The sequence below is a fragment of the Eurypyga helias genome, unplaced genomic scaffold, assembly GCF_000690775.1.
Source record: "Eurypyga helias isolate BGI_N326 unplaced genomic scaffold, ASM69077v1 scaffold40552, whole genome shotgun sequence".
Taxonomy (NCBI): domain Eukaryota; kingdom Metazoa; phylum Chordata; class Aves; order Eurypygiformes; family Eurypygidae; genus Eurypyga; species Eurypyga helias.
Window position 1 is genome coordinate 1,862 of NW_010234743.1, and position 11,147 is coordinate 13,008.

General features: G+C 50.1%; 1 protein-coding gene across 1 annotated transcript in view; it reads right to left on the minus strand.

The window, feature by feature from the left end:
• Positions 1-9,704, minus strand: part of WDR3 (WD repeat domain 3) — a gene marked incomplete at both ends in the record, with an annotated part of 10,773 nt that extends 1,069 nt beyond the window's left edge. Inside the window, 12 exons of the mRNA XM_010146545.1 lie at positions 213-269; positions 951-1,086; positions 1,514-1,599; positions 3,936-4,037; positions 4,381-4,474; positions 5,457-5,687; positions 6,033-6,128; positions 7,457-7,554; positions 7,674-7,775; positions 8,784-8,894; positions 9,178-9,273; positions 9,604-9,704. Of these exons, the coding sequence (XP_010144847.1) occupies positions 213-269; positions 951-1,086; positions 1,514-1,599; positions 3,936-4,037; positions 4,381-4,474; positions 5,457-5,687; positions 6,033-6,128; positions 7,457-7,554; positions 7,674-7,775; positions 8,784-8,894; positions 9,178-9,273; positions 9,604-9,704 (1,310 nt within the window). The remainder of the gene's footprint in view (positions 1-212; positions 270-950; positions 1,087-1,513; positions 1,600-3,935; positions 4,038-4,380; positions 4,475-5,456; positions 5,688-6,032; positions 6,129-7,456; positions 7,555-7,673; positions 7,776-8,783; positions 8,895-9,177; positions 9,274-9,603) is intronic.
• Positions 9,705-11,147: the final 1,443 nt, after the last annotated feature.

Below are 11,147 nucleotides of genomic sequence, written 5' to 3' on the forward strand. Positions count from 1 at the left end.
TCCACTCACAAAACGGCCAGTTCCGTCACGATCGCTACTCCATGACGCCTCCCAGCGAGCACAGGATTGCGGGATAGGGAGGGCCTTGCTGTGTCCCATCAAGAGACTGCTAAGTTGGCAGCAAGGCGGTGACCAGAGAGCATGGTCTCTCATCGAGGCCTGGCTGCCAGCAGAGGTTCTCACATATCACACCCAGCCCAGACGATACTTACGTAGGTGATGTCCATACACAGCACCGGCAGCTTGTGTCCGTACAGAGAGAGGAAAAACTGAAGCAGAAGAAAGGTGTCTCAGAAGTGCTGGGTGGAGATGGGCGAAAATCTCAAGCTCCAGGCTAGTTCAGCTCTGCCTCAGAGCTGCCCCTTCTTGCCCTGAACACTGTTAGCAGCAGGGCCACGATGGCAGCACTGAGAGAAGGGCGGAAGCATCCTGACAAGCTGGGCTGGCTCTGGTGCTAACCACTGCTGCCTATGCCGAGTACCCCTGTTCCTCTCTGCCTGCCTGGCAGTGCTGGTCTGTCTTGTGCCATTCCCAGCATTCACATGCTAATAAACCCTTCACAAAGCCATCCCACCCGCCCACAGGGAAGACTCTCCTGCCCCAGGCTTTTCCCTGGCTCCGCCCTATTTAATGCCATGTGTGACACATCCATCCCTACCCTGGCAGCCCTCGCAGCTCTGGAGTACCACCACGCCTGCAGGGCTCAGAGCGAACCTTGCTACCCGCAGGTTCACAACCCTTCCCAGATGAAAAAAGGGATCCTCCCGGTAGTGTGGGCCAGCCACGGCCCTGCCAGGTTTGCTAGCACGGAGGCACCTGAAGTGGGACTGATGGTCTCTCTTCGATTCTCACTGGTGTCCCACAAAGCCACTTTTCCTATGTATTCCTGAACTTTCCGGCTACAGTTCCACTACCCCCTGCACAGCCTCACAGCCCGTTTGATCACGCACCTTGAGCGTGTCAACGTAGAAAATCTTCACAGTGCAATCCAGCAAGGAGACAGCCAGCAGTTTCTGGTTGGGGCTGTACCGCACACAGAGAACATCTTCATCCAGCTGCAAAACGCGCACCTGTTTTATGGAAAGCCTGGCAACGGGAAGAGGAATAAAACAACCGTTATCCCAAACAGACAAGTTAGGAAGAGATGAACACAACGTCCCACACTGCACCCCGGGAAAGCAAGTTCATTCTGACACACGGCATCTCATTCCTCATCCTAACTTGACCCAGACAGGACTGGGAACAAGCACGGCACTGCAGGCTGATCAACGTCACTGCTGAGCTGGCTCCTGAATGATCTGGAGGCCCGTCCTGTGATCAGAAGCTAAACTCAGACAGAAGAAGGGATCAGAATGTGGCAAGCGCCCTTTCCCAGCCACGTGCAGGCCTTCCTGAAACAGCAGGGAGCTCACTCCTCTCCACGTGCTCCACGGGCACTTCTTACAGCACGCAGCGAAGTCCACGACAACGGATACTGCAGCTGAACGCAGTCCGGGAAGGTTTATTTTCTCACCTTTTCTGAAGGCTGCTCTCATCCTTCACAAGCTCGAACTCCCAGAACTTGACGCATTTATCGGCGCCTCCTGTCACAAAGCCACGCTGCGGGGGAAAACAGAAGAATCCTTGTGAAACCACTACAGCCTGGAGAAATCCTATTGCAAGGAACTGTCAACACACAAGGAGGTTTTTGAAATGTCCCACGTCCCTTTGGTATTAATGGTTAAGTGGACACCCCCAGGAGCACCTTCTCTGGTTGGAGCATCCGTCACCCAATGGCTGAGCAACAGCAACAATTTCCAAAGCTCTGGCAGGGAGGTCTAAGACAAAGCCTCCAGATGTCAATGACGACGCAGACTGAAACTTTGGAGCTGAAAGCAGCCATCTCTGCTGCAGGCAACGACGCGCTTGGGTCTGGTGAGCAAGCTGACACCCTCACTGCTACTGCATCACACACAGCTTTCCCCCAGCCCCAGCACAGCTTTCTAAAGGAAGAACAGTTCAATATCACCCCTTTCACATTAAAAACAAGGGTAAATCCTGTCACATATCATAGAATCATAGAATCATAGAATGGTTAGGGTTGGAAGGGACCTTAAAGATCATCCAGTTCCAACCCCCCTGCCATGGGCAGGGACACCTCCCACTAGACCAGGTTGCTCCAAGCCTCATCCAGCCTGGCCTTGAACCCTTCCAGGGATGGGGCATCCACAACATCTCTGGGCAACCTGTTCCAGTGCCTCACTACCCTCTCTGTGAAGAATTTCTTCCTGACATCTAATCTAAACCTCCCTGATTTCAATTTATACCCATTACCCCTTGTCCTATCACTACAGGCTCTTGTAAAAAGTCCTCTCCCAGTACCCTTGTAGGCCCCCTTCAGATACTGGAAAGCTGCAAGCTGCAAGCTACATATGCTTTAATCTGTACGGTGAATGACTCTCAGGCAGGTTATTACTTGTTACGGTTTTGATCCCACTAAAAGCACCTCCAGCTTCTCGCACAACATGACCATGTCATAAGGAAGGCATACACAACAAAGAGAAGAAAGTGAAAACTGATAGAAACCAGCATGAACCTGAACTGCTACAAGGAGGGGGAGACACATACAGACTGCTACAGCCAGGGTGGTTAAGCCAAACCGAGCGAGTGTGTGCCTGTAAAACGGGAACATTGAAAAAAATAATAATCTCTTCAGTAGGACTGACCCATTTCTAGAGGGAAATAGAACTATGAAACAGCAATGCTAAGTAAACATGGATTCAGCAAACATTTCTCACCCATTGTACCATAATCACATCACAAGCCAGTGGTTAAAAAATGCCCCCAAAACTCACAAGGCTGTCCAAAAGCAGCTACCTCCATCAGACGTTTACACATCAGTAGTTCAGCTCCCCCAAATCCGAGACTTTTACCGAGCAGAATGAGGTAGCCTCTAAACTGTCAACGGCCATTCCCAGCAACTTCAGAAATACGGGGGGACATCCAGGAAGAAACTCACGTAACAGCGACATCCCGACAGAGTAAGCGGGCAGGCATAGTAACTGAGCATGGGCAACAGAAGTGACAGGTAACCGCAGTTTCCACCATGCAAAGAAAGTGAACTGAATATGGAGAAAAGCGCTTACAGAAAGTTAATTCCACAGGGATTATCCAATTTGACACTGCTGTAATTCCTATCACACAGCGCACCCAGATCCTGGGGCCACCAGCAGGAACAAAACAAGCCCAAACCGACTATAGTAACTTAAAAACTTTTCCTGCGTGATCTACTCTGGGGGATCCTGCTCCGGCAGGGGGGTGGGACTAGATGATCTCTAGAGGTCCCTTCCAACCCCTTCCACTCTGTGACTCTGTAAAAAGAACTATTACGAGGAAGACACATCCTGCAGGGACAGAAATTCAGCCTCAAGAAGAAGACAGATCCTGCAGGGACAGAAATTCAGCCTAGTGACCATCAGAGCGCCAAGGAGGGTGATTTGGTCACCCAAGAGTGCAACACACAGAAAAAACACCCCTGTGTGTTAACAAGATCTTTAATCCAGCAGACGGCCAGCTAATTTAACGAGGATAATCAGCCACTGCAGGAGGTTACAAGGGGCTGAAGCTCCCCACAGCTGGAGCACATCCACAGGGTATGTACTGCTCCACACACGGACTCCACCGTGAGTTCTCCATCATGCAGAAGGCAGGTGAGGCGATGAGGATGGCCCCACTCAGCCCCAAGACTCACTGCCCTGTGCCCCACAGCCAGAAGGACATTCCAGCATGCTCTGCATGTATCTGCAGTTACAGTTCTCAGACGCTACCAGCTGCACCCTCCGCCTCTCGGGACGAGGGGCTCCCGTGCGCCCACCGGGAGCGCAGACACGGCGCCATAGGAAGGAGCTACGAGAGAAGACAGGCAAGAGATGACACCCGGAAGGGCAGCGAGTTACCTGGTCTGGTGAAAGAGCAATGGACCACACCGCCCCGTCGTGAGCACTGAGTGTCTCCATCAGGCTCCCGGAAGCCAGGTCATACAGCTGCAGCTTCCCTGTCTGGGGAGAGAGACATCACGGGGGACAAATCAGCCCCTGGGCCTTCACGACACACAACAGCTCCTGGCAGGAAAGCACCCCAGCCACCCACCTCCCAGACGGCCAGATGGCTGTTACACACAGAGGGCCAAACTCCTGATCGCCATCAGGGACTCCCCAGCTGTCCAGCTCAAGAGCTGCACAAAGAGTCTGGGAACAGAGCAGGACCTGACTGCCAAGAGAGGTTTTTGCACCTCGAACATATCAGGAGATGCAATGCATTTCCTGTGGGGCTGCCTTAATGACACTTCCACAAGGTACTTCCAGGCCCGGGCAGTCCGGAGTGCAGGAGGACGCTATTTACCTTGGTGCCGACGATGACCTGCCGATCTCCCGGGACAAAGAGAGAGCAGAGCGCATATTCACAGTCCATTGTCCGGATGCACTGCAAGGTCGCTCTGTGGACAAAAGGCAGAGCCCAAAACCTCTCATCACACACAAAATCTGGCCCATTCAGCGAGACACACTCCAGGGCGGCCTCTGCCCGCAGCTGTCTTTTCAGCTGGGGCCACACCCTCACCATCCTATGACCCAAATGCTATCCAGCTTCACTGCTAAGAACATTTTCCATAAAAACATGCCGTTACATAGTCCACCACTGTGACTTATTGCTGGTATGAGCAAGGACGGAGCTCCCGTTCTCAGACAGCAATTCCTGTTGTTCAGGAGAGGAGCATTAGACAGTGCGCTCACGGGAATCAGAGCTTGACATCAGCATCACTCAGGAGACACCGGGACAACACTCCAGGTCAAAACAGCAGCCTACTCAGTCTAACACTAGATCCTTCAGATGAGACGCGAAGAAACCCACATGCTCCTTACAGAACAGGCAGTAGCTGGTTTAGGGTAAGTCAGTACCCCTAATTAAAAAGGACAAAAACCTCAAACAACAAAACTCAGTCTATACCAGACTGCTATGTCTTTGTGTTGAGATCTGTCTTTGCATACCTGCCAGTAAACCTAGCCTCAGTGCTGCTCTTACAGCATCAAATGTTGTGAGTTAATTAGACAGTTTTAGCTTCTCAGTTTCCCCAGTAAGGAAAGAAGTCAAATAGTTTCTAAATTCTTCCTTCCCTTCATTCAGTGTTACAGAATCATAGAATGGTTTGGGTTGGAAGGGACCTTAAAGATCATCTAGTTCCAAGCCCCCTGCCATGGGCAGGGACACCTTCCACTAGACCAGGTTGCTCCAAGCCTCATCCAGCCTGGCCTTGAACACTTCCAAGGATGGGGCATCCACAGCTTCTCTGGGCAACCTGAAGAATATTTTGTATTCCTCCATCATGCCCCCTTCCTTACTGCTGCCTGTCTGAGCACAGCATCCCTGAGTTGCACTGATGCACGTCGGCAGGGGGGACTGGCACAAGGGGACCGGCGTACCTGTTCCAGATCTTTACCGACTCCGCAGCTGCCGAGAGAACGGCAATGTTGTCAGAGCTAAAAGCCAACGTCCTGACATCGCTGCGGTGGCCCCCGATGGTTATCTTGGAGGCACGGACAGCCTGCAGGACTTGTGCTGACAGATTCAGGTTGTACGACTCAACGATGTTATTCTGGAGCAGCAGCACGATCTTCAGCTCTCCTTTCGGAGAGAGGATCAAGTCGAACGACCTGTTTGATGAGGCAGAATCAGAGCCGTACACAGGGACAAGAAGACCTTTGTTGCAGGAGGGATCAAACACCAAGAGCAACTGAGGAAGAGCAATACCGGCGGAGTGCACGCCACCAGCAAGCGCATGATAAGTCCCAGAGGTGTGCAAGAAGGGGGTGTGCTGGGTGCATGTGTGCTTCCACGTGCGAATGGGCTGGACCTCACAGCAGACCCCGCCCCAGCTCCCAGCTGAACAGATGCCAAAGGGGGAACTTCTTCCACCTCTCCTATACTGAGCTGTGCAGAGCTCTCCCCATGTAGCTGCATACCCACAGCTCAGCCCCTACAACAGGCTTCCTACTCACTTGATTTTAGAAGAAGCTTTGATGTTAGTGACCCGCTGAATCTCCTCCTGCAGGCTCAGCTCCACAGGCCTCTCCGGTTCCTCTTCAGAATCCTGTCTAGAGATGTCAGATAACAGAGGGGAGTCAACTAACTCAGCACAGCCAACAAAAACCAACAGAGATAGAGTAAGATAAAGAAACCAGTTAGCCTGCTGAAACAACCGCCCTCTTGCCCAGCAGTGCTAACTACATTTAAGAGAAGGGTGAGAGAGTGAAGTTAGTGCTGGTATGCAAACTACTAAAGAGACAAAACTGTCCTAAAAAAATGCAACCTCCTCTGGAGCTTAAACTTAAACACAGCACCTTAGAAAGATGGATATAAAAGAGACAACAGAAAGCTGTGTTTGAGGGGGAGATCATAGAATCACAGAGTCACAGGATGGTGTCAGCTGGAAGGGACCTCAAAGACCATCCAGTTCCAACCCCCCTGCCATGGGCAGGGACACCTTCCACTAGACCAGGTTGCTCCAAGCCTCATCCAGCCTGGCCTTGGCCACTTCCAGGGATGGGGCATCCACAGCTTCTCTGGGCAACCTGTCCCAGTACCTCACCACCCTCTCTGGGAAGAACTTCTCCCTGATATCCAATCTAAACCTCCCCACTTTCAATTTAAACCCGTTCCCCCTTGTCCTGTCACTCCAGGCCCTTGTAAAAAGTCCCCCCCAGCTTCCTTGTAGCCCCTTCAGGCACTGGAAGGTGCTATAAGGTCTCCCCGGAGCCTTCTCTTCTCCAGGCTGAACCCCCCCAACTCTCCCAGCCTGTCCCCAGAGCAGAGGGGCTCCAGCCCTCGGAGCTTCTGCTCATCTCCTGCCACTCACAAAAAGTCCTCGGCCATTGCCAAAATGCATCTCCAGATTTACATGCCCTGTGCTTCAGTTTCTGGAACCAGACCTCTCTAAGGGCTGTTGTGAGGCACCAAGATACCCAGAGAGACACTTAACGTGAAATAAAGATCAAGAAAGCTCTCACCTGTACCTCTGCCTGCTGTAAAACAGGAGGTGAGGTATCAGAATCACTCTGATTTCTCAGATGAAACTCTCATTCCTCTATGTCCTATCAAGGACTTTATCTGATGCACCGAGCAGTGTAAATATGAATGTCTGGCAGGAGTGAGCAGCTCTGAAAAATCCATTTTATGTCCAGCCCTCTGTACACGTTAGCTTTTTTGGCAGTGGGAAGATTCAGAAAGAAAGGTATTTTCTTAGTCTCTGGGAGCAGACAAGCACCAAGGATGCACAGGAACAGTGATCCCCAAAATACAACAGCTAGCACAGACAGAATGACCAGTAGCTTGGAGTTCAACCACGGTGTTACACTGCTGAAGGGCTTTTCTAACAGTTCTCTGGAGGCAGGCAGCATCCAGATACATCCAAAAGGCCGCTTACTTGGCTTTTTTCTTTGCTTTCTTCATTTTCTTTTCCAATTTATTTTGGAGTTCCTCTTTCGAAAGGATGGAGAACACTTCCAGAACGGCATCTGTTCCCTGGAGACAGAGCAAACAAAGTCAAAGGCATGCAACGCCCTGGCTGGTCCTTACAGAAATTACCCAAGGTATCTAACAGCCTCCTCTACAGCTCGAGAGCAGAGCCCCCCGTTACGTACATGGCAGGCCAAAATCTTGCCCGTTCGGTCTGTGGCAAGAGTGACCACTCGGTCTCTCCCTTCCCGTATGATGGATCCAACTTTGCTGCACTTCACGAGGCGCTACAGGGAAAGAAGGAGAAGAACTTTGGTCTGAAAGGTCAAGCGACTGCCTCAAGCAAACTCCGAAACCTGCAGGTAAGGGAGGACAAGAGGAGAAAAGGGGGAAAGGAACCTAGAGGGTCCTGGTAGAACAGCTAGCAAGGATAACCTAGGGGCAAAACAAGCATTTGTGGGAGCTACACACAGGCTTATCTCCTCATTTTGTTGCATTTTAGCTGAAAATAATCGCTGACATTCTCAGTCAGAACTTAACTTTCTTGGCAAACCACAGCCGTTTCGGAGACAGCTGAAATTTTATGCTACCAAGGCAGCAGAGCTCAGTTCCTCTATCAGACCAGGCAGAAAGGTGAGAACAAAGACTCTCAAACAGGTGGTTGAAGGGACAGAAATCCCCTGGAGAGGAAGTTGGGAAAGTATTTCACAAGGTCAGGTATCTACCATCACTACAAGTAGTCTGAAATCTGAGGAGAACTCCAGATGAAGTTCCACCAAAAAGACAGATGCAGCCAAGTGTCCCCCAGCAGCACCACTGAGAATGGCTTTCTGCAACCGAATCTCACACCCTGGTTCGTTACGGTGCCACCCTGACCCCTCAGCTGCTGCTACTGACCCGCTGAGCTGAGCACCAGCACCGGACCCAGCAGCTGCCAACCTGCTCGTAGCTATTTTATTCCCGTGCTGTTTGATGAGAGAGCTCCGTTAGCACTGTCCGACTTCAAACATCCCCTGCAGAAGGCCAAGGAAAAGCTTTCAGTGAAGAATAACGGGTGCACGTTGGCACACATACTTCTGCTGATGTTTTGCAGGTAGATGATGCAGCAACTGCTGCTGAGGAAGATGTTCTGAAGCAGGACAAGAATTCCCACATTTTCCCTTACAGGTGAAATAGGACTCTCGGGGTATAAACCCAATACAGAGAAGCAACACGTGAGCAACTCAAACTCCTGCTGGCTCTGCAAGCAGCACCATGCAAACAATGTTAGGTACTCCATCCCACAGACAGCTTACTTCCTCAGGACATTCATCTGACACCAGGGTCTCATCGTCTTCAGTGTTTTCTTCTGCTCCAGGCGAAGTTCCTTTGCTTTTCTTGGATTCTGGCTCATCAGGGTCTTTTACCTGCTCACAAAGGAAAAATAACCCGCATAAGGAGTATTATAAATCACAAGAGCTGTGGTGTTCTGGTTTCTGTCTCACTTACACTCCCTTTCCCTGGAGGAACACGTGGTTAGAGTACACTAAAATCTATCCCAAGAGCAGCTTCTGGAGCCCTCAGGCAGCAAAGACATTGCTTGGCTCCGTTTCCCAGAACGTCAGTCAGATTTAACATGTTCCAGTCCCATCTCAGCCAAAGACAAGCAGCCGGGCAAGACTGCGAGGGGTTACAGAGGGAATAGCTTACCTCCTGGATGTACGTGATATCCCACACCCTCAGCTCACTGTCAGCACTCCCAGTGATCAGACGCTTCTCTTCAGATATCAAAGCCATCCCCCAAACCTGTCCAGAGGCACAATGTGAGGAATTGGCTTAAGGCTTCTTTAACCGTCGTAACAACAGCAAAGCATCCTTCGTTAGTTTATTTCAACAGCACCAAGAGGAGATGAGGTCTAGGCGGGACCTCCTCCAGGGACTGTCACCCACTGCCTGTTGATGACAGCTCCCAGAAAGTCTGGAAGTTTATCATTTGTTCATTCCTGAAGTCTAATGACAAGCAAAATGCATCACAGTGCCAGGTTACAACTCCTGAGAGCAGGGAAAGCACAACGTGATCCACGACCTGTAATCCCAAATCCCTCCACCCAAGGGGCTCCCCACACCCTCTCGTACCTCAGCACGGTGTCCAACCAGAGTTTTGAAGCAGTGCTGGGTGTTCAGATCCCACCATTTCACCAGTGCGTCTTTGCCGCTGGAACAAAGAAGCCAAACAACTCATTAGGAAAGATCGCCAGAGCTCGCACGCTCAGAAAAGTGGTAGGAAAACCAAAAATCTCAGACGTGCCACAGCGTGTCACTGCGCGGCTGCTCAGACATCGGATCTCACAAGCTGTGCCAGAGCAAAAAGGTACCCAGTAAGTCATGGAAAACTGCTTCCTCCCCTGGATTCAGCTGCAAGCCGGTGTCACTCAGCCTCCTTTCTCACTTATTTAGGGTGAGAACATCACTTTTACTTGGGTGAGAACAAGAAGTACAAAGTGCCCGTCATTTCTCCGCCTGTGCATCCACCCAGGAAAGCAGATTCCCTTGTGATCTGGAGTTGCTCCTAAGGGAGACCAGCAGCTCTTTCAGCCCTCCAAAGACCCGCAGGGTTAGATCTCCCTGCAAGCACATTTCTGGCTGTATTACACTACCCCAATGCTACAAGAGCACCCGAGACAAGTAAGTCAAACATCTACACAGATCCTTTCAGTACACCCTACAACAATTAATACTTCTGTCGGTTTTGATAAATTTTTTAGAGTCTATTTTCCTCAGTAAGTTTCAACTAAATCAAAATACAAAACTTGTTCCATTACTAAGCTCCCTCAGGCCAAAGAGATTATGATTACAAGTGATATTTATTGGTAATGTACCTTTTTTGTTACATGGGACCCAAAGGTTCTTGTAGATTGGACACATGAAAATATCACAAAAAAATTCTGTACGCAAAAGACTGTTAGGTGGTTGGGGGAAAAAAAGTAAAGTAAGGAAGCAAAACTTTGCATCTCCAAAAAAAACAGGAGGAAAGGGAGAGGGAGAGGGAGAAAGGAGAAGGAGAAAGGAGGAGGAGAAAGGAGGAGGAGAAAGGAGAAGAAAGGAGAAGGAGAAAGAAGAAAGGAGAAGAAAGGAGAAGGAGAAAGGAGAAGAAAGGAGAAGGAGAAAGGAGAAGAAAGGAGAAAGGAGAAGGAGAAAGGAGAAGGAGAAAGGTGAAGGAGAAAGGAGAAGGAGAAAGGAGAAGGAGAAAGGAGAAGGAGAAAGGAGAAGGAGAAAGGAGAAGGAGGAAGGAGGAGAAAGAAGAAGGAGAAAGGAGAAGGAGAAAGGAGAAAGGAGAAGGAGAAAGAGGAACGAGGAGAAGGAGAAAGAGGAAGGAGAAGGAGAGGGAGAGAGGAGAGGGAGAAAGAGAGGAGAAGGAGAAAGGAGGAGGAAGGAGGACAGAGGAAAATAGAGATGAATTATTCATTTCAATTTAGCTACTGAGAGGATGAAGAAGCATTTCTAAAGCTGACCTGCAAAGACTGGAAACTGCACTAGCAAAGAGGCATCATCTACGAACCCAACAAAATACTACTTTTTCCACTTGAAATAACAAAAAAGCACAAGAAACTTGTTCCAATTTCACACTGAACAAATTGCATGCGCTTTTCTACTAAGCTATTAGATGACATATTAATAAA